This window comes from Terrapene carolina, unplaced genomic scaffold (assembly GCF_002925995.2).
Source record: "Terrapene carolina triunguis isolate 2854851 unplaced genomic scaffold, T_m_triunguis-2.0 Scaffold235, whole genome shotgun sequence".
Taxonomy (NCBI): Eukaryota; Metazoa; Chordata; order Testudines; family Emydidae; genus Terrapene; species Terrapene triunguis.
In genome coordinates, this window is record NW_020664586.1 from 1,433,756 (window position 1) to 1,460,504 (window position 26,749).

Genomic DNA, 26,749 nt, shown 5'->3' on the forward strand with positions numbered 1-26,749 from the left:
GCTGCCTGAGCCCCGCTGCCAGAGCTCCGGCGGCGCTTTAAAGGGCCTGGGGCTCCCCGCGGCGGCCGGAGCACCAGGCCCTTTAAATCCCTGCACAAGCCCAGCAGCGGGGCTCGGGCGGCGCTTTAAAGGGCCCGGGGCTCCCCGTGGTGGCCGGAGCTCCGGGCCCTTTAATTCACCCTTGAGCCCCAGGGCTCCCAGCCGCCTCTTCAGCTGGTAGCTCCAGGGTGATTTAAAGGCCCTGGGGCTCCCAGCCACAGCCAGAGGCCCAGGGCCTTTAAATATTGAAGGGCCCCACCTCCTCTGGTTGAGGCCATGCCTCTTCTGGTTGAGGCCACGCCCCCGCTCAGGACTCCAGCGTACTGGTAAGTCCTTTAAGTTACTTTCACCCCTGGTCCCTGAGAACAGGACTGGTGAGGGCGGGACGAGGATGGGGTTGGGGTCCCACAGAACAGAGCTGGTGGGGGCGGTATGAGGACAGGGCTGGGTTCCCGTAGAACATGACTGGTGGGGGTGGGATGAGGATGGGGTTGGCCGATGTCCCAGAGAACAGGACTGGTGGGGGGGACGAGGACGGGGTTGGGGCTTGGTAGGACATAACTGGTGGGGGTGGGACGAGGATGGGGCTGCAACCCTGTAGAAAAGGCCTGGCGGTCGGGGGAGGACAGGGTTGGGGTCCCATAGAACAGGGCTGGCGGGGGCAGGACGAGGCAGAGTTGGAGCCCCGTCCAACAGGACTGGCGTGGGGTGGCGGGAGGGGAAGAGGATAAGGTTGGGATCATGTAGAACAGGCCTGGCAGGGGCAGGATGGGGTTGGGATCCCGTAGAGTGGCACTGGCGGGGTGGGATGAGGACAGGTTGGGGTCCCATAGAACAGGGCTGGTGGGGGCAGGACGAGGACGGGGTTGGAAACCCGTAGAAAAGGCCTGGCGGTCAGGGGAGGACAGGGTTGGGATCCCATAGAACTGGGCTGTCGGGGGGTGGGGGAGGGGATGAGGATGGGGTTGGGATCCTGTAGAGCGGGACTGGCGGGGGCAGGATGAGAACAGGGTTGGGGCCCCGTAGAACATGACTGGTGGTGGTGGGATGAAGATGGGGTTGGCTGGGGTCCCACAGAACAGCACCGGCGGGGGGGCGGAACGAGGATGGTGTTGGGGGTCCCATATAACAGGGATGGCGGGGGTGGGATGAGGATGGGGTTGGCCGGCGTCCCACAGAACAGGACTGGCGGGGGAGGGGGGGGTTTACGAGGATGGGGTTAGGATCCTGTAGAAGAGCACTGGCCGGGGTGGGACGAGGACAGGGTCGGGGTCCCACAGAACATGACTGGCGGGTCAGGATGAGGATGGAGTTGGGGTCCCATAGAACAGGGCTGCTGGGGGGAGGGGACAAGGCCGGAGTAGGGGCCCCATAGAACAGGGCTGGCGGAGGCAGGACAAGGACAGGTTGGGGTCCCTGTAGAACAGGGGTGGTGGGGGCGGGACAAGGATGCGGATGAGGACAGGGCTGGGGTCCCATAGAACATGACTGGTGGTGCTGGTGGGATAAAGATGGGTTTGGCCAGGGTCCCACATAACAGGACTGGTGGGGTGGTGGGACAAGGATGGAGTTGGGGTCCTGTGGAACGGGGCTGCTGGGGGGAGGGGACGAGGATGGAGTTGGGGTCCTATAGAACGGGACTGGCGGAGGCAGAATGAGGACAGAGTTGGGATCCCAAACAACAGGGCTGGGGCGGGGCGAGGGGGAGGGAGACAGGGTTGGGGTCCCACAGAACAGGGCTGGCAGGGGAGGGATGAGGACAGTTTGGGATTAAGTAGAACAGGGCAGGAGGGGCGGGGGGGAGGTGACGAGGACTGGGTTGGGGTTGCCATAGAGCAGGACTGGCAGGAACTATTGTTTTTGTCTCTCCCACTGAGCGGTCTCTCAAGGGAGGGTGGGAGTGTGTGGGGTCCATGCAGCGGGGGCTCTGCAGGGGCTGCGTGAGGGTGAGTCTCGCCCACATGGGCTCCTCCGTTCCATTGGCTCTCAGGGGTGGGTTTGTGAGTGGGACTCTGAGCGAGCATCATGCTGGTTCTGGAGCCAGGTGCCCAGCGGTGCCCCCAGGAGAGCGAGCCTCACCCGCCTGGGAGATGTCATCCCAGTAAGGCGGGTCGAATTCGTAGTTGCCGGCCAGGATCTTGCGGAAGAGATTCTTGTCGTGGTTCTCATAGTCGTCCTCTTCCACCTCCTCATAAAAGGGTGGGTTCCCCGACAGCCTGCATGGGGTGAGAACGTCAGGGCAGTGAGCACGCCTGGCCTGGCCCAGCGCTGACTACACCGTGGCTCCACTTACCCCATCACTGCCGCCTTGTGGGCAGGCTGGGCTGCTGCGTAAGGGACACGGGGACCAGGGCAATGAGTGTCTGGCCCCCTTCCCCGGGGCCCCTCTGGCTGCCTTCCCTGGGGTCTGGGAACCCTTGGTCTCCAGCCCTCTTCCCCAGGGCCCCCTTGGTCTCCGGCCCTCTTCCCCAGAGTCCAGGCCCAGGCCCTGGTTGTTGGCTCATTCTTTCAGCTAGTTTCCTGGATGGGGCCTCTGGCTGTCACCCTTCCACCATGTCCTTGACTCTACAGCCCAGTCTGTGTCCATTGTCCCTGTCCCCCCCAATATCAGCTTCCTGGCCCAGCCTCTGGCTCCACCCCATACTCATCTCTCCAACCACAATCCCCCCCACAAGCCCATCTTCTGCTCCCTGGCCCAGTCTCTGGCCGGCCCCATCCTCAGCCAGCCCCCAACCCCTGCAAGCCAGGCTCAGAATTCCAGGACCCCACTCTGCATTCCCCTCCCCATACTTACAAGATGTACATGATGACACCGATAGCCCAGCAGTCCACAGGCCGTCCGTACCGCTGGCGTCCCACCACCTCCGGAGCTGCAACGGCCCAACAGCAAGGTGAGCCCCACGCCCAGGCAGTGGCAGGAGCTCCGTCTTGGGCTCTCCACAGGTCCTGGTGCCCTGTGCAGTGCTGCCAGCGGGTGCCCAGCCCATTACGCACAGCAGCCCCCACCTTGGACGTTCCCATGGCAGCAGTGGTACAAGTGCCAGTTAGGATCTGGCTTGCTAGGGCTATGTCTCATTTCCCTGCTCCCTTCTGCCTGCCATTTTGGGCCTCACCTTGGACATGTCCACACTGCAGCTGGTAGCGAACCTCCTGGCCCGGGAAGAGTCTCTCTGGCCACAAGACTGTGCCTGGACTCCCCCTCTGTGGGCTAGCACGGGCACCCAGCCTCAGCTCCTGGCTCCCCCAGCCGTCGCCTCTCTTGGGCGGAGACCCACGTCTCTCCCTTCTCACTGGGGTATTTCCAAGCTGTTCGGCTCTCTGCCTACATGGTGACTTCCCCAGCAAGAGACAGGCTGCCTCAGCAGGCCTGCCTCACTCCTCTCCCCAAGCTGGTACACAGTATAACTGCCACGGTGACGTTACCACCTGGCCCTTGTGAAGCAAGCCCATTGATTCTTGAGGGAAAAGCATCACAGAGAGGAAAAGAACCTACACTGGAGCTACTAAGCTTACCAGCGGTCCCCAAGCTCCTGCATGGGTTTGGGCAGGTGAGCGGCCCTTCGAACACCATCATGGGATTTTCTTGTGCTTCCCAGTTCATAACACCCTTTGCTCAGAACAAGCCCACAGTCGTGTGGGGCCTCAGTGAGCCAAAGTCCTTCCAGCCCTAGCTAAGGATCAGGGTCTGCCATAGACCAGAGGTCCTGCCCGTTAGTGGAGTCAGGAGGAAGGCTCTGGGTCCAGTGTAACTCAGGCTATTTAACCAAAAACCCTCCTGTCTCTCTTGGTCCCTGGAGAATCCGGTGTGAGCCTCTCTCCCAGTAGGGGAAGCTCTCTGCAGGTGTTACAACCTGAGTGAATTTGCCTGATCACCCCCAGTGCTCTTAGCTCCTGGAGGGCTCTGGCCTTGCTCCTCTTTGTGGGCAGCTGCCCCATTTCTGAGCTGCCCATCAGTGCTCCCGGGTTACTGTGCCCACGCTCTCTGTGGACTGTGGGAACCTCTTCCGTCGAGGAGAAGGAGCTCAGATCTTTGCAGGGAGAAAGCCCCTGCCAGCGCCATGCCCAGAAGGGCCCTGTGTGCATGCAGAGCCAGTGACTTCTCCCCTGGAGGAGGGTGAAGGGACTAGAACAGCTGCAGAGGAAACAGGATGGCGTGTGAAAGGAGGCCTGGCTGGAGCAATCCTGGGCTGAGCACGCTGGTAACAGGGTTGTGGAGAAGGAAGGGGGCAGGCAGGTGAGGAAGAGCTCAGGAGAATGTGCATAGTTCCCATTTAGCCACCAGTCCCAGGTCAGAAATTCTGCTCTTAGGTGGGAGAAGCAAAAGGCTGGAAGGGATCTCTGCCCTCATGCTTCAGGGCACAATCCAGCCTTTAACTATTCCTGAGCCCCTGGAATGGGCTCTGGGGGCAGCCCCTGGGCCGAGGGGGTGAGGGAGGATGGGGGGAGGAGGACCGGCTTGGATTACTGAGCCCCTGGAACGGGCTCTGGGGGCAGCTTCTCACTCTGTGGCTCACCCTTAGTTTTTGAGAAAAAATATTTAATTTTTGTGCCCTCTCTTGCCTAGCCTGTCCCTTGCTGCCCCTTGCCAAATGGCCCCTGATGCCCACCTCACTGTTTCTTACCTAGATACTCTGGGGTGCCACAGGGCTCCTTGATGAGGCCGTTCTCTAGCTTTGCCAGGTGGAAGTCACTGATCACAATCTTGGAGTTCTTCAGGCGGTTGTAATACACCAGGTTCTCCAGCTGCAGGTCCGCATGCCAAGAGAAGGGCAGGAGTGGAAGGAGAGAGCACAACCCATCCCAGAGATGGGCACACTGCTGTGTGTGTGGGTGTCAATGATCCCTGGGCACCAAGGGGGTGTCTCTCCCGCAGGGCTCTGTGGGTCAGCCAGCACCCCATCCTGCCCCAGGGGAGAATGGCTCAGAGAAGAGGCATTTGCCATATAGAGAAGCTACACCAGGCTGGGGAGCCACCAACCAGCCTGCAGGAGGGAGCCAGGCTATGGGGCCAAGCAGCACCTACTGGGGAGCACAGTGAGGTGCGCCCCCAGAGCTGCATCCCCTGGAGAGGAATGAGAGTGGGGACCCCCGTTAGAGCTCGATTGCTCGTGATGGCTGGGGACTGCGAGGGCAGATGGGGCCTGCAGGTAACAGACCATCCCGGGGCATGCAGGCCAGTGGGGGAGCCGGATGACTGACCTTGAGGTTCCTGTGCACAATCTTGAGTGAATGCAGGTAAGCGACGGCCTCCAGCACTTGTCGGATGACATTGCTGGTGTCCCGCTCAGAGTAATAACCCTGATCCAGGATCCAGTCAAACACCTCCCGGCCTGTGGCCCTGCAGTGGGGGAAAAAGCCCATACCTGAGAGAGCAGCAGGGTCAGGCCTTTGCCCTGAGGGACAGGCCTTGTACCCAACACCCCCCAAGCTATGGCTAGAGCACCCCAAGACCCGCATGAGCACCCCAGATGCTGCAGGGTCTCAGAACCTTCCCCATCCATCAATAGCAGCTGCCCCAGGCTGCAGAGGCAGCTGGGTCCCGGGCTTGGTTAGGAAAGGCAGGAGGCATGGCAAGGGAAGAGGAGCTGTCCAGGGGTCCAGCCCAGTCAGAGGCAGGACACAGCACGTGTCTCATCAGAGTGCCAGATCTTAGCGCTACAGGTAATGCTATGGAGCAGCCCTTGCATTTCTGGGTGTTCAGCTGAAACGCCCAAGTGCCTGCTGTCAAGAGTTTCAGTGAAGCTGGCCAATCCTCGCCCACCCAAGAAGCACGCTCACAGCAGGGACTTGACCATTCCTGACAGCTCCCCACGGCAGGCTGCAGCTGAATCTGGCGAGGAGCACGAATTAGCCTCCAGAGTGAGTCACCACAGATCCTCTGACATTCCCAGCATGGTTCTTTCTCCTGTATTGCCCATGGGATAATGAAGGATCCCAGACCTGGATTAATTGAGGGCTCCAGCCCTCTGTACATGGAGATCAGCAAGTCCTGTGCTGCCAGCCATAAGCTGCCCTGGCTGTGGCACATGGCCAATCCTTGGCCCAGAGCTGAGCTGCAGTTCTAAGCAGGAGCTGCCTCTAGACTGATCTGCTAACGAGTGAAGCATCTGGCCATGAGGCAAGAGCAGGCCCAGAAGGGGAGACAGGCCAGCTTTGTGGGGCAGGTCTGCATGGAGACAGCCTCCCAGAAGGAGAAAGGGGCTTCTGGGAATTACCCAGGGGGCGTCTGGTGTGGCTGCCCCAGACACGTGCCTGGGGAGCAGCAGTGGAGGGGTTACAGCCATAGCAAGCTCCCTCTGGGACCCCAGAGCCCGGGTCTCTCTGGGGAGGGGCAGGGGCCCTGTCAGAGCCAGCTGGGGCCAATCTTGCAGCTGCCAGGTACCAGGCAGAACTGACTTACAGTTCAAGGAAGATGAAGTACTCTTTGCGGGTGACGTACACATCCACCAGCTGCAGGATGTTGGGGTGCTTCACCCTGGGGGCACAGAGCGAGAGAACACGGGGTTAGTGGACTCTGCCCAGCGCAGCACCACATCCCTGGGGTACTTGCCTGTGCCAGGACACATAGACTCTGCTCCCTACTCTGCTCCCACTAGGGCAGGGCAGGCGCTGGAGGCTCTTGGGGGAGCCGTGCAGGTCAGGAGGGAGGCTGAGCCACGGGAGAGCTGGGTACGACAGTGGACAGGGCAGGGAGCGCGCCTAGCACCGCACAGGCTGGGCAAGATCCCTCACTCATCTGTGGCTGGCTCCCTCTGCCAGCTGCTCAGCACCCCTTCCTCTGGCTCCCCCCACAGTCCCTCAGGGTCTCCCATTGGAGGAGGGGGAGGAGCTGGAGGCACAGAGGCTGCCTGATTGGTTGAAGGTGTCAACAACTGGCCCCACCCACCCAGCAGCAGGACGGAGACTGGTGGGTGGGGACCAGGGATCCCGCCGCAACCCCAAGCTCTGCCAGGACCCCCTGGTGCCCCCACCTTGGAGCCAGGCTGGCCTGGGGGCTGTCGCACCAGCTGGACTCTGCCTCGAACTGGCCAGAGGCCAAGGCCAGACCCTTCCCTCTGTGCCCACCTTAACTCAACCCAGAGCCTAGCACCATGCCTGCTGGGGAGCTGGGGCTGGGCAACATGCATTGCATGTCCAGAAGAAGGGGGCGTGAGGATGAAGCTGACTGCCAGCACCTAAGGGAGGGGGACATTGGATACGCCTGGCCACATAGCCACATGGGCAGGGCTGTGGGAATAGGGGAAACTCAGGCTACCCTCTGTGTCTAGCCTCATCTCCCCGCTGTAGCACACATCCTGTCTCCCCTCTCAGTCCCCACTATACTGCCTGCAGTGGGGGAGGCAAAGGGTACTGTGGGCATGTCCCAAGAAGGAAGGGCTCTTCTGTAAGTTGGCACTGGTCACATATAGAGGTCAGCTTGTGAGTGAGATGCAGTGCTAGATCAGCCTAGCCCAAGGGATCAGAGGCACAACAAAAGGTGTCATGGGGCTGCCCTACCCAGCCTTCCCAGCATCAAAGCAGGCGACATTGGGGGCCCACAGACGGAAAAATGCAGTTACATGTAGAAAAGGCCTGTTGTCAGCAGGAATGCCCTGAGCAGGGGGCCTGTTAGGAGGAGACCGGGTTAGCAGAGCCTGGTCAGGTCATATCATGGCTTCAGCAGACCTAGCTCCCACTGGTACATTTGTCCCCCTCTGTTGGCTGGTCCGCAGAAGAGGATAAGAGTCTACTATAGCTGCTAGCTAACAGAGTTACTCCTGTAGTATACACAGCAGGGACTCATGCCGTTAATGCTGAGAACTTCAGGCTCAAACCCCGGGATGGGAAGGTACAGTGACTCACATTTTCAGGATGATGATCTCATTCTTGGCCGCCTTCCGCACCTTCCGTCCATCTCTCTTCAGGAACTTCTTACACGTGTAGAGCTTTCCCGTCGTCTTCTCTTTGGCCCTGAATATTTCACAGAATTCCTCCCTGAGGAACGAATCAGCATGGGCCCTGTTAGGACTGTCCCAGATTGCTCCATGTGGGGCTAGTGCTGGCAAGAAGCCCTATGTGTTACCTTCTGGGAGGGAGATGCAAGGATCGGCTTCCCTAACTGCTACCTTGATGTCCAAATCATGCTGTCAGAGCAAAGGTCAGTGTGGTAGCATGCATCAAACCTAGCATCAAAGAGCTATCCGTGTGCCACCAGCTACCCAACCAATGCTGCAAGGGGCATACACTATGGGATGCAGGGCAGGTAGGAGGATGCACTTGGGGGGGGGGGGGGGAAGAGTTAAGGTTGCTTGGGTGCCACTTCCACGTTGCACCTGCGGTTGTCATGGCTCTCGGCAGCACAATTGCCCCGCCGCGGTGGGAGGAGCCTCCTTGCACTTGGGGAAATTCCAGCACCAGACAGAATTGCTGCAATGTGAAAGTGAGGCTGCGACTCCTCCATCCAGCACAGGAGCCCCCACCTGGGCTGAGGCTCCCATAGGACACTGCCTTTCTTACGGGGAAGGAGCACTGGACCTCAGTCCTGCTTCTCCAGGCTTTGCCATCATCTTCTGGGCAGGAGGGCTTTTTTTACAACTGAAACTCACATGTTACATTGGAAGTGCCATCTCCCCTGCACCCCCGGAAAGCCAGCTAAGGGCAGCAAGGAAATGGGTGTCTAATGCCATTAACTCCTTTCCTCTGCTTGGAATGGACTTTGCCTAGCATCATGCTTGCAGCACACCCACCACTACTCCCAGGACTGACTGCTCCAGTTCCACCCACTCCCAGGACTCAACCAGGCCTTAGCAACAAAAGGTATCCAACCACCCCAGCGAGTCAGACCACCTCTCCTCCACTTGGAGTGTCCCATGGCACAGCCCGATACTTCACCTATCCCAGCCCATGTTGGGAGGAACTGTCCCAGGAACCAGCAGAGCAGACCTAAGAAATCAGATTCCAGCCATCTACCACCTCTCCACTGCCTGGGAACATTAGCTAGGCATGGGCCCAAAGCAGGCACACAGAGCTACCTGAACTAATATTGACACCAATCAATGCAAGCTCCATCTCCAACACCCATGACCTTGCCAGTGATGAATGCCCTGATCTAGCCTGCATCTCCAAGGCTGGATGATGCCGGGAGCCCTGTGCTAGCCCACCTAACCCCTCAGGACAGAACACACCCCTGAATTCATACCCTTTAATCTTCATACAAAGGAAGCCTTTTAAGGTATCATTTGAAAAGTCATAATTGCTGGGCAGTATTGTCCTGGTAAAATATGTGTGGCAACATTGTATGTGAAGTTATAACAAAACCATACAGTAGAATGTTAACACAGGTTCCAATCCCCATAGCCCTGCGCCAAGAGAAGTCTGCAAACAGGCCTGTCCTAAACAAAGGAATGTGTGCTCTACTTAATTTGCATTGAACCAGTAAACAGAGTCATCAAACAGGTGCAAAAACCATAAGAAGGAGGGACAAACACTCCTTTCCTATCACATTCTCTACACCTGAAGAGACAAAGGAAGCAGGCTTTGGACTCTAGGGAGGGGTCCTGACCTGAGAGTTTGGTCAGTAAGATAGCTGGAGCATGTGGTGAGAAACTTTGCTTGAATCTATGATAGTTTGTTAAATTAGGCATTAGTAAATGTCTTATCTTTATTTTTTTTTGTAACCATTTCTGACTTTTATGCCTCATTACTTGTACTCACTTAAAATCTCTCTCTTTGTAATTAATCACCTTGTTTTACTGTTTTATCTAATCCAGTGTGTTTAAATTGAAGTGTCTAAATAACTATTTGAGATAATAAGCTGGCATATTATTCCCTTAAAGGAATAATAAACTTAAAATATCTGTACTGTCCAGGAGAGGGCTGGGCGGTACAGGACATATATTTCTGGGGGAAATCCAGGACTGGGGGTATGTTGGGGTCACTCTGCAATATAACCCAGGATGGTAAGAGCTGGAATATAACCCAAGTGTGGCTGGTGGGCTGCAGTTACATACAGACACTCAGGATGTGGCTTGCATGCTGTTAGGCTGTTTGTGAGCAGTCCAGATTCCTACTTCAGCAAGGCATTGTGAGGCACCCAAGGTTGCAGGGCAGGGGTGACACAGCCCCCAACTCATCTGCACTGTACCCTGGTATGTCACCCTCACACCCCCAGAAGACTTGATACATCACAGACCCAGACAGGACAAGAAGGCAAACAGCACTGCATCCATCTCCTCTGGAAACATCAAATCCAAGAAAGGTGCCTCAGATAAGACAAGGTCATTCAAATTCATTAATCTAACACTAGAAACAAGAGCCAAAGCTAACACAGATGTTATGCTCATTTACAGACCAAAGACGAAAGGGTTCACGAAGGAACTCACTGACAATGGTGGTCATTCTGGGAGATTTCAACATTCATGTCAAAAAGACTGCAAAGACAAACCCCCCACAAACGCCTGTCCTCATCTCTGGTGAGCCCACCCAGCTGGGCACAGCCTGGACCTGCTCTTTTGTCTAGATGTCAATATTAAGGACAAGACAACCCAGCCACTGCTTTGGGCAGATCATCAGCTCATTAAGGCAGTGAACAGCACTCTTCCAGGACCCAGCATCAGAAAGACTCATGGATTCTGCCAAGTTCAGCAGGACTCCACAGGACAAGGAGTCCAGGACCCAGTGACTTATCGTCATTCTACACTTGCCTCGGCCATTGGCCCCAAGTGGGCCCTTGCTCCCAATCACCCAAACAGCTCTCCATGGTTTTGACACCCTGCACTGGATGGAGAGAGAGAGAGTGTCAGAAACTTGTGCGCTGATAGCAGAAAACAAAGGCTGATACAGGCAGGATGAAACAGAATGAATTCCTCCATGCCTATGCTAAGGCTTTAGTAATCACCAGGAGAATCTTCCTATCAGCCTGCACTGAAATGGCCAGCTAGATCCTGTCCCAAGGAGTTACCTGGGTGGTAGATCACTTCATCAGTCCTGAGCCCACACCCTGCATCTGAGCCAAGCCCAAAGTGCTGGGAAGAACTATCATCCTACGGTGCTGAAAAGATCGCGTGCATTCGGGGAGGTTTCTCACACAGGCTAGATCTGCTCTGTTTGTACCGGACAACGAAGAGCCTACCTGCATTCCCGGAGTCCAGTACTCCTCACGAAGTACTGGACACCCTAAAGGAGTCTGGACCCAAGACCCGAGACTCTGACTCGCCCCTTTCCTGGCTGGTGCCAGATAGCATGGAGCAATGGGTGCTGCTTCTGCCAGGACTAGCCAACATCTCTGTCAGAGGAGGAATCTTCCCTCCCTCCTTCCAACCTGCAATAGTGCTACCAACACTGAAGAAACCTGCTCAGAATGCTTCAGTTCTAGCCCACTGCCACCTGGTATCAAACTGTCTGCTCCTAAGCAAGCTCACAGAAAAGCAGACAACAGCCAACTACAGACTCACCAAATTTAAGCTAATATCCTAGACCCAGCAAAGTCAGGATCCAGGCCAGAACATGGGACAGAAATGATAGTAATTGCACAGATGAATGACTCCTAGTGTCTACAAATGGAGGGCACATATCCATTCTAATCCTATGAGACCTTTCTGCAGCACTGGACACTGCCAACCAGGAGAGAATGCTGACCTCCCTAAAGGAGGTAGCAGGAGTGCTAGAATGGCTTAAGTCCATCCTGGAGGGATGCACCATGGGGCAAAGAGAAGAGTTTCAGAGGGCTTAGCTGTGGACTCTGTGCTAAGAAGGTAAATAATTGTCATTGGTGACTCCCTAGTAAGACCAGTGGGCAGAGAATTCAGCAAAGGACACACAGATAACAGTGCAGTGTGCCCTGAGAATGAAAATGCAAGATGTTACTGCAAGATTGGGCAGGTTATTTGACTAATAACACAGCATCACATGGAACTACACGGGGCACAGAAGATGTCAGGGACCTTTGAAGGGAGCTGATGAAGAGGAAAGTCCCAGTGATCTCAGAAGTTCTTCCGGTCCCATAAGTGAGAGAAGGCAGAAAATACTGGAGGTGAACCACTGGCTGCATGACTGGTGTGAAGCAGAAGGGTTTAGTTTTATGGAACATTGCATAGCACCCTCTCTCCATGGAATGTGGCCCAAATTGGACAGCCTGCATCTCATAAGTGGGAGAGATGCTAATCTTCTCAGCTGGAGGCTAGCTGGAGCAGCCAGGAGAGTGTTACACTAGCAATGCCAGAGGAGAGTGCTTCAGGGGCAAATACAGTACCTGCTCAAAATCAGTGTATCACAAACAAACTGAACCAATGGGACGAAGAATGTGCAGAGAAGAAATTTTTCCATTGCTTCTGTACCAAAGCTGGCAGTCTGAGTAACAAGCAAGAAAAATTGGAAATTCTCATTGATGAGAAGAAATTTGATATAATTGGCATTGCTGAAACTGGGCGGGATGAGTGGCATGTTCAAATCCCTGGTTCTAACCTGTTCCGGAAGGATAGCGTGGGTAAAAGAGATGAGGGGGTGGCACTCTACATTAAAGATGCCGTTACCTGGTTTAGAGATATCAGAAGCCGAATACAATAGACAGGCCAAGCTCTTGTGTGGAATGAAAAACTGTGGCCGCAGACACTGAGTTGTGATGAGCCTGCTGATCATCGCTGTTGCTCACCACGGGGCACCTCAGCTGACGCTGTCTCTACGTTCGTTCTGTTACAGTCTCTGTTTCTGTTCCCATGGTGCTGCTCCCTGTGATTGGATAGCGCTGTTGCCAGTCCCACTGGGTCACCAACACAGGCTGTGCAAAACCATTGCCAATTGCACCATCACTCGTCGAGCCAGGAAAGTGCTCCAGGCAGGGTTCCTGCCAGTGGAAGGTGGCTCCGCTGGGCCGCTGCTCAGCCTCCTCCGCCTTCTGGGAAGGCGTGTGCCAAGGGCGTTCACTGACAGTGTTCCGGATCCTCGTGCTAACACATTCCCAAGAGCTCCTGCTGGGAGGGGCTAGCGGACATCGTGGGAGAGCCGTGCAGGCTTGAAAAATCTCCAGTCAGGGAGCAGAAGCAGTCTCCCCTGACACAGGTCACCAAAGACACAGCACAATGGACAGAGACTTTCCACAGTGGCAACGGACATCATTTGGGAGCCATCTCACTGTGATACAGTCACGTACACCAACCAGCTGAGAGCAACCAGCTAAGGGAACTCAAAGCCTGGTGACTCCCATGGGGGTGTCAAACTGGAGCAGGAGTCCTTAGAGACTCCTGGGATATTCTGCCCAGCTTCCACCAGTAGCCATCCCTGGTGTCAGTCAGCACCAGTGGCAACCACACCACTACCATTAACATCACTGCCACATTGTTACCAATCTCGCCTCTGCACTGGCACCGTCATCCAGTCAACCCCTGCACTAGCACCAACGTTACTACGGCCCTGCTCCTGCTCCCAGCACTGCGGCCAGGTCCACGCTATCACCCCTTTGCCCTCTGGGCAGGCTCCACTGCTTCGGTGTCCCTGCTCCCGCCCCATGCTCTGGATCACACCGACTGGCGGGCGGGGCACACAGAAAGAGGAGAATGTTGTCTCTTTTACATGTCACACAATGACTGTAACATGCAGGAACCGCATGGGCACAGTGGGGTCCAAATAACCATGGTTACCAACCACACACAATATAGGCCTAGCCACACACTCACACTACAGCTCTGGCAGGGGGCACGTGGGCTCAAACACAGAAGACAGTGAGGGTCATTACAGGGCTTGCCAGCTATTTAAAGGGATACTGTGCACAGGCACGGAGTTTTGTTTTTGTCAGTGGGTGCTTGCTCCTCTCTGACCCCACCCACTCCGTAGGATCAGTGGGCAGGGTCTCAGAGGGAAGAGGCTGAGTGGGGCAGGGCCTCAGGGTGGAGTGGCAGGCGGGGATTAATCCGGCCCTGCAGGTGCTGAGCACCCCCTATTTTTTCCATCCATGGAGTCGGTGCCTATGATACCACGGCATTACTGCCCAATATACTCTATATATCTCTCCCCCTTCAGTCTGAAAAAGGACATAATGTAGTTACTAATGCAGGACTATCAAAGCTACTCTCATTCCATAGACAGCATGCTGCACGTCCAGTCTGAGTGGAGGATGACAACTTCTCTCTAGCTAGCAGCTCACAGGCAGCACAGCAGGATCTGGAACAGCAACTGTATTTCTTGTGCAGCTGTCTCAGCAACATCTCCCTGCTCTGTAGAGCCAGGGTCACCTGCAGGCTCACTGGTGCGATCACAAGTCACTGTCTGTGGTTGTATTGTAGGCTCAGTATTTTCAACAGGTGTCACGGGTGTAAAACATCCTGCTGAACCTGTGCTCAAAAGCGTTTGTGTCTTCTCCAGGACATGTTTGGTGTCACTTCTACCCGTTAAGGCAGGGGACCAGTTTGCGACACAATCACTCCAGTTTTCCACCAATTATCTTGATCGTCTCTTACTACTACTTTTTTTCCCATGTGAAAGCTGTGCAGTCAGGTGTGACCATCTGATCACACTGTTTCTTGTGAACTCACTCTATAGATCAGGCTTTAAGAAGTCCAGGTGTTATCTTAAATTATGTCCCCAAAACATCCTCGTTGGTGTCTGATTTGTAGCAGCATGAGGTGCATTCCTATAGGCAAATAGAAAATTTGCAGTCTTGTGTTGTAAGCTACCCTTACGGATCATAGCCAGGGGTGAAAGTGAGCCGGTACGGCGTACCAGTAAGAACCCGCACCAGCCCATACCCAGCCCACATTAAAGCGCTGCAGTGGCAGCGCTTTAATGTCCCTGCCCCTTTTGCTTCCCCTGTCGGCGGCCCTGCTTGTGGGGAGAAAAGGGGCAGCAAACTTAAAGCGCTGCCCTTTGCTGCAGCAGTGCTTTAAGGATCCTCAAACTGCTGCCATGGCAAAGGACCGTCCTTAAAGCGCTGCTACTTTAAGAGGCAACGCTTTAACGTCACTGCCCCTTTCCCCTGTCGGCGGCCCTGCTGGTAGGGTCCATGCTGGCAGGTCCGCCGACAGGGGAGGCAAAAGGGGCAGGGACGTTAAAGCGCTGCTGTGGCAATGCTTTAATGTTCCGGGGGGGGGCTGGGGGGAAGGGGCAGCAACAGTAAAGCGCTGCCGCAGCAAAGGACCCTGCAGCGCTTTAATGTCCCTGCCCCTTTTGCCCCCCACGCAGCCGCCAACGGGCGGGGGGGGGGGGTGTGTGCAAAGGGAGCAATTGCCCTGGGGCTGGTGATTTAAAAGGGCCCGGGGCTCCGGACACTGCTGCCGCTAGCACAGTAGCGGCGTCCGGAGCCCTAGGCCCTTTAAATCAACACGGGAGCCCGGGGCAGCGCAGGCCAGGTGGCCTGGAAGGGCTGGTTGGGGGATGCTGACCCCCCCCAGCCCTACCCCTTCTGCCACGGCCCCGCCCCTTCCAGGGGGCCAGAGGCCCCCCCGGTCCCATACCGGTAAGTGTCCTGACTTACTTTGACCCCTAGTCATAGCATGGGTCACTTGCTAGAATGTCTAGACAAACCTTTCCACTAATCCATCTGTGGCAGGCTGGGAAGGAGCTAATGTTGCATGTTTGTTCTTTTGACAAACAACTGAAACTCTTTGGATGTTGTCATAACTAAAAGGGAAGGGTAACAGCCCTCCTGTGTCCAATACTATAATCCCTCCTGGCCAGAGACACCAAAATCCTTTTACCCGTAAAGGGTTAAGAAGCTCAGGTAACCTGGCTGACACCTGACCCAAAGGACCAATAAGGGGACAAGATACTTTCAAATTTTGGTTGGGGGAAGGCTTTTGTTTGTGCTCTTTGTTTTGGGGGTTGTTCGCTCTTGGGACTAAGAGGGACCAGACATCAATCCATGCTCTCCAAATCTTTCTGAACAAGTCTCTCATATTTCAAACTTGTAAGTAACAGCCAGGCAAGGCATGTTAGTTTTATCTTTGTTTTCTCAACTTGTAAATGTTCCTTTTGCTAGAGTGTTTATCTCCGTTTGCTGTAACTTTGAACCTAAGGCTAGAGGGGGTTCCTCTGGTATCCTTGAATTTGATTACCCTGTAAAGTTATTTTCCATCCTGATTTTACAGAGATGATCTTTACCTTTTTTTTAATTAAAAGCCTTCTTTTTAAGGACCTGATTGATTTTTCCTTGTTTTAAGATCCAAGGTGTTGGATCTGGACTCACCAGGAACTGGTGGGGGAAAGGAGGGGGGATGGTTAAATTCTCCTTGTGTTAAGATCCAAGGGTTTGGATCGGTGTTCACCAGGAAATTGGTGAAGAAGTCTCTCAAGGCTACCCAGGGAAGGGAATTAGCACATTGGGAGTGGTGGCAGCAAAAGCAGATCTAAGCTGGTAAAGAAGCTTAGAGGTTTTCATGCAGGTCCCTACATCTGTACCCTAAAGTTCAGAGTGGGGAAGGAACCTTGACAGATATGAACTGAGTTCTGTTGTCACTCACAATCTCCCAGCCTTGACAAAAAGCTGGGTCATCATCCGAGACTGCTATAACATGAAATATATGGCAGAATGCAGGTAAAACAGAGCAGGGGACATACAAATTCTTCCCCAAGGACTTCAGTCACAAATTTAATTAACGCATTATTTTTTTAATGAGCGTCATCAGTATGGAACATGTCCTCTGGAATGGTGGCTGAAACATAAAGAGGCATACAAATGTTTAACATATCTGACACGTAAATGCCGGCTACAAAAGTGCCATGCAAATGCCTATTCTCACTTTCTGGTGACACTGTAAAATAAGAAGAGAGCAGCATTATCCCCCATAAATGTAAACAAACTTGCTTGTCTTAGGCCTGGTCTACACTAGGTGTTTATGTCAAATTTAGCGCCGTTACATCGAATAAACCCTGCACCCGTCCACACCACGATGCTATTTAGTTCGATATAGAGGTCTCTTAAATTCGACTTCTGTACTCCTCCCCAACGAGGGGAGTAGCGCTAAATTCGACATGGCCATATCGAATTAGGCTAGGTGTGGATGGAAATCGACGCTAATAGCTCCGGGAGCTATCCCACAGTGCACCACTCTGTTGACGCTCTGGACAGCAGTCCGAGCTCGGATGCTCCGAACAGCCACACAGGAAAAGCCCCGGGAAAATTTGAATTCCCTTTCCTGTCTGGGCAGTTTGAATCTCATTTCCTGTTTGGACATCGTGGCGAGCTCAGCAGCACTGGCACCGATGCAGAGCTCTCCAGCAGAGATGGCCGTGCAATCGCAGACTAGAAAGAGGGCCCCAGCATGGACTGATCGGGAAGTCTTGGATCTCATCGCTGTGTGGGGCGATGAGTCCGTGCTTTCCGAGCTGTGCTCCAAAAGACGGAATGCAAAGATCTATGAGAAAATCTCTAAAGCCATGGCAGAGAGAGGATACAGCCAGGATGCAACGCAGTGCCGCGTGAAAATCAAGGAGCTGAGACAAGGCTACCAGAAGACCAAAGAGGCAAACGGACGCTCCGGAGCCCAGCCCCACACATCCCGTTTCTACGAGGCACTGCATCCCATCCTTGGTGCGGCCGCCACCACTACCCCACCAGTGACCGTCGACTCTGAGGATGGGATATTGTCCACGGCCGGTTCCTCGGACATCTTAGCGGACGGGGAAGATGAGGAAGGAGATGAGGAGGACGAGGCAGTCGACAGCGCTTCCAACGCTGATTTCCCCGACAGCCAGGATCTCTTCATCACCCTCACAGAGATCCCCTACCAACCGTCCCCAGCCGTTAACCAGGACACAGAATCAGGGGAAGGATCAGCCAGTAAGTGCTTTAAACCTCTAAACATTTATTTTTAACAGAACAGGAATTTTAACAATACCAACAATGGGTTTCTCATGATTAGTTTGCCCTAGGCGCTTAACGTTTCAGTCCCTGGCAGTGCAACTATTAAAAACAAATCTAACAATGTCCGGTTTGGCATGATTGTTCTGCCCAAGCCGCTCTACTGTTTAGTCCCTGCCACTGCAGCTACAGTAAAATGCGGTCTACATGTCCGGAGATAGAGCAGAAATCCTCCTGGGACAACTCCACGAAGCTCTCCTGGAGGTAATTGGAAAGCCTTTGCATCAGGTTCCTGGGGAGAGCGGCCTTATTGGGTCCTCCGAAGTAGCTAACATTTCCGCGCCAGGAGACCATCAGGTACTCAGGGATCATTGCCCTGCAGAGCATGGCAGCATACGGCCCTGGTCTTTGCAGGCTTTCCTGGAGCATTCTTTCTTTATCTCTGTCTGAGATCCTCATCAGGGTGATGTCGCTCATGGTGACCTGCTTTGAATTAGGTAGGGGAATGTTAGTATTGGGACTGCTTGCCCGTTCCTTTACAGAACTTTAACCGCCGGTTTACAGCCACGCGGTGGAGGCGGGAGAGGGGCGGCATACAGGGATTTTTCCCTGGGACAGCCGCGAGGGGGTGGGACAGGGGCAGAGTTGATGCTGGCCGGATTGCTGGCAGCAGGGACTAGCATTGCTTTCCATGTGAAAGGAGGCCAGTGCTACTATCAAAGTAGTAAGCAGCCACAAGTCTACGGCTTACCATGTCTGCCTGCTACCCAAATTCCGGTGTCCCGTTTCTGTTCATTACTGTTTCCATCATCTTCTTTAGAGGAGAGTCTGTCTGAAGGGGGGTAGGGTGGTTGGTAATAGGACAGGACAGCAGCAGAGCACACACACAGTGCAGTCACTAGTTACCCTGGTCAGTCTGGGAGGTGGTGTTCATGTTCTGTGGGGGGATGGGGGTTGCTCTGTGACTTTGTGGCGGGGGAGGGCAGTTACAGATCTTATGCAGCGGCCCTTATCCTGGATCACAGAGCCACGCTGCAGGGGATCTGTAACCCTCCTCCCCCTGCCACAAAGTCACAGAGCCACCACATACACGCAGTCCCCATCAGGAGGGCTGGCAGGCTCCGTTGAAACAACCAGTCCACCACTGCGGAGCCGGTCATTCCTGCAGTTTAGAAGCGTCATTTGCATCAGTACACTACACCCGCTCCCCACCACAGTCTGCGTCCCAGGTTTAAAACATTCCCGCGAAAACAGTAATAAAGAAAATGGTGTCCATTACCAAAATATTTTTAAAGGTGTGTTGGAAGGGGGTGAAGGGGGTATGTAACTGTAGAGGATAGTCAACATTCACTGGGTAAAGAAACGGGGGCAGGTTCAGCTTCTCTGTACACAAACTTAAAAGTCACAGGTTACCCTGCTCACTCTGGAACCTAGCTTTCAGAGCCTCCCGGATGCACAGCGCGTCCCGCTGGGCTCTTCTAATCGCCCGGCTGTCTGGCTGTGCATAATCAGAAGCCAGGCTATTTGCCTCAACCTCCCACCCCGCCATAAAGGTCTCCCCCTTGCTCTCACAGAGATTGTGGAGCACACAGCAAGCTGCTATAACAATGGGGATATTGGTTTCGCTGAGATCACAGCGAGTCAGTAAGCTTCTCCATCTCCCCTTGAGACGGCCAAAAGCACACTCCACCACCATTCTGCACTTGCTCAGCCGGTAGTTGAAGAGTTCTTTTTCAGTGTCCAGGGCGCCAGTATAGGGCTTCATGAGCCAGGGCATTAGCGGGTAGGCTGGGTCCCCGAGGATCACTGTAGGCATCTCCACATCCCCAAGAGTTATTTTGTGGTCCGGGAAGTAAATACCTTCCTGCAGCCGTTTAAACAGACCAGAGTTCCTGAAAACGCGAGCGTCATGAACCTTGCCCGGCCATCCGACGTTGATGTTTGTAAAACGTCCCCGATGGTCCACCAGTGCTTGCAGCACCATTGAAAAGTAGCCCTTTCTGTTAATGTACTGGCTGGCCTGGTGGTCCGGTCCCAGGATAGGGATGTGAGTTCCATCTATAGCCCCACCGCAGTTTGGGAATCCCATCGCGGCGAAGCCATCTATGACGGCCTGCGCGTTTCCCAGGATCACTACCTTTGAGAGCAGTACCTCAACGATTGCGTTGGCTACTTGCATCACAACAACCCCCACAGTAGATTTGCCCATGCCAAAGTGGTTCGCGACTGACCGGTAGCTTTCTGGCGTTGCAAGCTTCCAGAGAGCTATGGCTACTCGCTTCTGGACAGTCAGGGCTGCTCGCATCCGGGTGTCATTGCGCTTCAGTGCAGGGGACAGCAACTCACAAAGTTCCATGAAAGTCCCCTTCCGCATGCGAAAGTTTCTCAGCCACTGGGATTCATCCCAGACCTGCAGCACTATGCGGTCCCACCAGTCCGTGCTTGTTTCCCGGGCCCAGAATCGCCGTTCCACAACATCCACATGACCCATTGTCACCGTGATGTCCTCGGCGCGGGGTCCCGTGCTTTCTGACAGGCCTGTGCTACTCTCAGACTTCAGGCCCTCACCGTGGTGCTGTAGCCTCCTCGCCCGATTTATCTGCATCTGCCTCTGGGAAAGGTGGATGATAAGCTGCGAGGCATTGACAACGGACACAACTGCAGCGATGGTCGCAGCGGGCTCCATGCTCGCAGTGCTGTGGCGTCCGCGCTGTCACTGACCAGAAAAGTGCGCGAACTGATTTCCCGCCGGCGCTTTCAGGGAGGGAGGGAGGGCGGTAGTGACGGACGGATGACGACAGTTACCCAAAAGCACCCTCGACACATTTTTTTACCCAGAAGGCATTGGCGGCTCGACCCAGAATTCCAATGGGCAGCGGGGACTGCGGGAACTGTGGGATAGCTGCCCACAGTGCACCGCTTCCAATGTCGACGCTTCCCCCATTAGTGTGGACTCACAAAGTCGAATTACTGTCCTTAGTGTGGACACACACGTTCGACTTTGCAATATCGATTCCACATATTCGATTTAAGTGAAATCGAACTACTCTCATAGTGTAGACATACCCTTAGTGATTGGCTGAAAGAGAAGTAGAGCTGAGTGGATTTGTAGGCTCTGAAGGTTTACATTGTTTGTTACATAACTGCACTCAAAACAAACAAAAAATCTACATTCGTAAGTTGCACTTTCACGACAAAGAGATTGCACTACAGTACTTGAATGAGGTGAATTGGAAAATACTACACCTCTACCCCGATATAACGCTGCCCTCGGGAGCCAAAAAAATCTTACTGCATTATAGGTGAAACCGCGCTATATCGAACTTGCTTTGATCCGCCAGAGTGCGCAGCCCCGCCCCCCCCGGAGCGCTGCTTTACCACGTTATATCCGAATTCATGTTATATCGGGGTAGAGGTGTATTTATTTTATCATTTTTACAGTGCAAATATTTATAATAAAAAATATACACTTGTATTCTGCGTTGTAATTGAAATCAAATATATATGAAAATGTAGAAAAATATCCAAAATATTTCATAAATTTTAATTGGTGTTCTACTGTTTAACAGTGCTATTAAAGCTATGATTAATCACGATTCTTTTTTTTTAATCGCGGTTAATTTTATTGGGTTTATTGTGTGAGTTAACTGCAATTAATCAACAGCCCTACTTAAGACTTGTCTTGTGATTTATGCAAACCAGCTTTGTCCATGTCAGTATAAGGATCATGCCCAGGACATGGGTGATTGGGCCTTATGGTCAGAGCCATAGGGGTGGCCAGACCTGGAAGTTAGAGCGGAGATGGGCTGACATGAAGAATTAGGACCACAGGATGCTCGGGGACATAGTTGAAAGTAGAGACATAGGTTGCAGCCAGGGTCCAGAAGCCAAAAAACAAAGCTGATGGGCGAGCTGGAGATGTGGCCAGGGAGAGGAGCCGGAGGCCAGAGCCGGGGTGTCAAATACAGAGAAGGGCAGGACAGGGCTGGCCTTACCATGAGACGAACGGAGCTCAGGTGCCAGACTGTGGGGGGGTGCTCCTAGAACCCAGAGTGTAGAAAATTGTGTCTGCTGCTGGTGCATATATATTCTCTCTGCTCTAGGTGCACAGAGATGGTGGAGTGCTGTGCTGGAGGAAGGAGGGCACAAGAGATACAACAGGCAGGCAGAAGAAAAGGTGAGAGGGAATAACAGAAAGCAACAGGAGCTGCAGGGAGAGAGAGAGAGAGAGAGAGAGAGAGAGAGGAGGAGCCTCTTATGTACCTCTCTAGCACCCACAGGAGCCTGGACTGATTAACACCAGCTTCTCATGGAGCTTCCGGTTTCCTGCTGCTTCCCTGAACCCACTTGAGAAGAACAGGCAGTCAACTGAAGTAGTAGGAGCCAGTTAGGCCCTTAAGATGCTGATATCTTCCTTCACTCAGGCCCTGCTACCAGCCTGCTTATTTGTCCCCTTCAACGGAGTGTGGAGAGCCACTATAGCTGGCACAGAACACACCCCTCTGGGGCAGCATTCAGACAAAGAAAGGAAGCAAAGGAAGCTTTTCTATCTAAGCAGGAAGGAGCTCTCTTGAGATACATAGACACAAATGTTCATGGTAAGCCTTCTGGCCCCAGTGAGGATGTGAGTGGTGAGGAGCTGCCTGATCTTCCAGTTAGTCAGAGTGCAGGTGACCTGGCAGCTACTGCAGCATCCATATCTCCATCTCAAAATGGATGTAACCATGCACATTCCAGAAGAAAAGGAGGCGCAAGAAACAGCTGCTGCTGAGTTTAGTTCCTTACGTCTAGATGATCCAGGACTGTGGACCCACTTGAGCAGTAGCCTGAGGGACTTCCTTGTATTGCATGGGCCACAGCAAGTGAAAAAACTTCTATTTTCATTGTCTTTGGGGAACATGAAGTTTCCATCCAAACACATTATTGGCATGAAATCCTCAATGGTGACAAAGTGGAGAGGCCATGGCTTATGTACTGTGACAAGGCACCTTCTCGGGTTCACCAGCCTCGTCTGCTTTTTGCCTTGGCGAGACAGGCTTGGGTAAAATAGTCCCTCTTCGTGGCACAGGGGAAGTCCGTTCCTTCTCTCCACCAGTCTTTTTAGCTTGTTTTTCTCCCTTATGGGAGGGAATGCAGCCTCCCCTCCTGGAGAGGCTCGCTGTCTTGCTGCTCCTGACCTACTGGCAGCAGGACTCCTCCTCTCTCCCCTCTCCTCCCAACAGGGGAGGGTTTAAAAAGGTCTCAGGTAGCCCTTAGTTGGAATCAGCTGATCCTGATTTACCTCAGGTAACTCCCTCTCAGCTGATCCTAATTGATTCTCTGGTAGCCCCTTCTCAGCTGAACCTAATTGACCTGTAGTTACCCCTCCTCAGTTGATAGGGAGGAAGGCCTTTTAACCCTCTGAGACTGTTTTCTACCCACCCCCCTTGCAGCTGTCTGTCCTGAGATTATCACATATCTCCCCCCCCCCCCCGCCCCGCCACGCTCACCACTACGGGGTTGGGCTACTTGGGTCGGCAAACAAACAGTGTACCCTTGAAAGGCCATCCGCGTTGATTCCAGACCTATGTTGTACTCTGAAGGGGAAGGGTTGTAGCGACAGCAACCACCTTGTTACTCTTGCATTTCTCTCTTTGTTTTGGTGCATCCACTTCAGAGGGGCATGGTCCATGACGAGGATAAACCTCCGCCCGAGTAGGTAGTAGCGAAGGCTTTCTACGGCCCACTTTACCGCCAGGCATTCCTTTTCTACTACGGCATATTTACATTCCCTGGGCAGGAGTTTCCTACTGAGGAACAGGACTGGATGTTCTTCTTCTCCGACCATTTGTGAAAGAACTGCTCCCAACCCAACCTCAGAGGCATCGATTTGTAAGATAAACTCTTTCTCCCAGTCTGGAGCTGCCAGCACTGGGTCGGTGCAGAGGGCGGTCTGCAGATCTGCAAAAGCCTCCTCAACTACGCTAGACCATCTTACTATGTCTGGGCCACGGGCGTTTGTGAGGTCTGTTCAGGGCCGGCTTTAGGAAGTGCGGGGCCTAATTCAAACATTTTTGGTGGGGTCCCGGTAGGGATGACTAAAAAAAAAAAAAAAAAAAAAAAAAAAAAACCCCTTAATTTCTTCCATGTATTATTTACTTTCCATTACTATGGAATTATATATTACGTACATTGCCGGCTGGAGGCAGGGCAGGGGCTGGCTGGAGGTAGGTCTGGCTGGAGGCAGGGCAAGGGGTGCGGGGCTGGCTGGAGATGGGCTGGCTGCAGGCAGGGCAGGGGGTGCGGGGCTGGCTGGAGCTGGGCTGGCTGAGGGCAGGCCAGGGGGTGCGGGCAGGGGGTGCAGCAGGGGCTGGCTACGGGCAGGGGCTGGCTGCGGGCAGGGGGTGCAGCAGGGGCTCCCCTGCTTCTACCGCCCCGGCCCTTTAAATAGCTGCCGGAGCCCTGGCGAAGCAGCGGGGCTCCAGCGGCTATTTAAAGGGCTGGGGCGGTAGAAGCAACGGGAGCCCCGGACTTTTTAAACAGTTCCCAGAGCCCCGCAGCCCTACCCCAGGGCTCCAGAAGTGGGGCTCTGGTGGCAATTTAAAGGGCCTGGGTCTCCAGCCCCTGCTGGGAGCCCCAGGCCCTTTAAATTGCCCCCTGGGGAAGCCGGGCCGCACTGGTACGGCGTACCGGCGGCGGCAAGGGTGCGGGGCCCGATTCAGGGGAATTGGCTGAATCGGCCTAAAGCCTGCCCTGGGTCTGTTAAGGGGCATGCCCTGGTGGCAAAGTGGGGGGGGATGAACCGCCTGTAATATTCAACCAGTCCCAGGAATGCTCTGACCTGTTTCTTCCAGACTGGTCGGGGCCAATTCTGTATTGCTTCTAACTTGTTGAGTTGGGGCTTCACCACGCCCCTCCCCACTATATACCCGAGGTATTTGGCTTCTGCTAGCCCAATTGCGCATTTGGAGGGATTTGCAGTCAGCCCTGCCTTCCTCAGGGTGTCCAGGACTGCTTCCACCTTCCCCAAGTGCGTCTCCCAGTCTGGGCTACATATGATGACGTCGTCGAGATAGGCAGCTGCATACTTGCCATGTAGACGCAACAGTTTGTCCATGAGTCGTTGGAAAGTTGCAGGCGCCCCATGTAAACCAAAAGGGAGGACAGTGTACTGATACAGTCCCTCTGGTGTTGAAAAGGCGGTCTTCTCTTTGTCGGCCTTGGCCAAGGGAATTTGCCAATAACCCTTGGTCAGGTCAAGGGTGGACAAAAATCGTGCTTTTCCCAATCGGTCAATTAGCTCATCTATATATAGTGTACGCATCAAATTGGGACACTTCATTCAGTTTCCGGAAGTCATTGCAGAATCTCATACTGCCATCCGGCTTAGGTACTAGGACCATTGGCTATGAGACTCTTCAATGACTCTTAAGTTCAGCATTTTCCTGACTTCTGTCTTGATCTCTTTTCTTTTCGCCTCCGGGATCCGGTAAGGCTTGACATTCACCTACACTCCAGGATCTGTGAGGATGTGATGGTGAACTTTAGTAATCCTGCCTGGCTTTTCTGAGAATACATCCTGGTTGCGTTTGATCATGTTGATCACTTCAATTCCTTGGTCAGGGGGTCAATTCCGGGGATATTGCCACTTGGCCAGGACGGTTGCTTTCGGAAGGAGGTGATCCTAAACTGACCACATGAGCTTCTCTGTCTTGCCAAGGTTTCAACAGGTTTATATGATAGATTTGTTCCAGCTTCCGGCGACCAGGCTGTCGGACCTTGGCTTCTATTACACTGGTCTACAGTTTTTGAGAAGTCGTCTGCTTCAGAGATAAAAATGCGCTATTTATTATGTATTTTGATGTGCTGAATTCAAATATGACAATTAAAACAACTGATTGGCTACTGTTTCTAAGATATTTAAGTTTTTACATTTTGTGTATGTATATTGTGTAGATAGTAGAGTTTTAATCATAAATTGTAAACCTAGGTCTTTTCATGTGTTTATGGTTGCTTTACATGATATTTCACCTGTCCTGTTTATGTAACACTTTAAATATCAGCAAAAGGGTTCTATAAATAAAATGTATTATGAAACAAAAGGCAAAAAACTATTCTGTACATAGTTTAGTCCTATTCAGTGTCTACTCGGCGCTTCTTGGCTTGTCTCTTGTATTCATTAAATGGAGCATCTCGTCACTGTCCAGCAATAGTCTGCAAGCATTGATGGGCTCCGTTTGCCCTGATAGCGTTTCTCCATTGTTGCAATGTCCTGGTGAAATCGCTCGCCGTGCTCGTCGCTCACTGCTCCGCAGTTCGGTGGAAAAAAATCTAGATGAGAGTGCAAAAAATGTATCTTTATTGACATGTTGCAACCAAGGCTTTTGTACGCCTTGAGGAGGTTTTCCACCAACAACCTGTAGTTGTCTGCCTTGTTGTTTCTGAGAAAATTTATTGCCACTAACTGGAAGGCTTTCCATGCCGTCTTTTCCTTGCCACGCAGTGCATGGTCAAATGCATCATCTTGAAGAAGTTCACGAATCTGAGGACCAACAAAGACACCTTCCTTTATCTTAGCTTCACTTAACCTTGGAAATTTTCCACGGGAGGTAAATAAATAAATTAATGGAGATATCCTATCTCCTAGAACGGGAAGGGACCTTGAAAGGTCATTGAGTCCAGCCCTCTGCCTTTACTAGCAGGTCCAAGTACTGATTTTCCCCCGGTTCCTTAAGTGGCCCCCTCAAGGATTGAACTCACAACCCTGGGTTTAGCAGGCCAATGCTCAAACCACTGAGCTCTCCCTCCCCCCGTACTTGAAAGCTGCTTGTGTTTTGTCAATGGCCTTGACAGAGTTCTTCATCAGATCCAGCTTGATGTGTAAGGGTGGTAACAAAAATCTTCCTTGATTCAACAAGTGGTGGATGCTGAACACTTTTCCTCCCAGGCTCCAATGACTGTCGG

General features: G+C 53.4%; 1 protein-coding gene across 1 annotated transcript in view; it reads right to left on the minus strand.

Annotated features, from left to right (window-relative positions):
• The window catches only part of CAMKV (CaM kinase like vesicle associated), a 60,638-nt gene that overhangs the window by 4,894 nt on the left and 28,995 nt on the right, over positions 1-26,749 (minus strand). The window contains exons 3-8 of the mRNA XM_024193653.1: positions 7,882-8,013; positions 6,440-6,514; positions 5,239-5,377; positions 4,662-4,782; positions 2,834-2,909; positions 2,119-2,255 (exon numbers count right to left, since the gene is read on the minus strand). Of these exons, the coding sequence (XP_024049421.1) occupies positions 2,119-2,255; positions 2,834-2,909; positions 4,662-4,782; positions 5,239-5,377; positions 6,440-6,514; positions 7,882-8,013 (680 nt within the window). The remainder of the gene's footprint in view (positions 1-2,118; positions 2,256-2,833; positions 2,910-4,661; positions 4,783-5,238; positions 5,378-6,439; positions 6,515-7,881; positions 8,014-26,749) is intronic.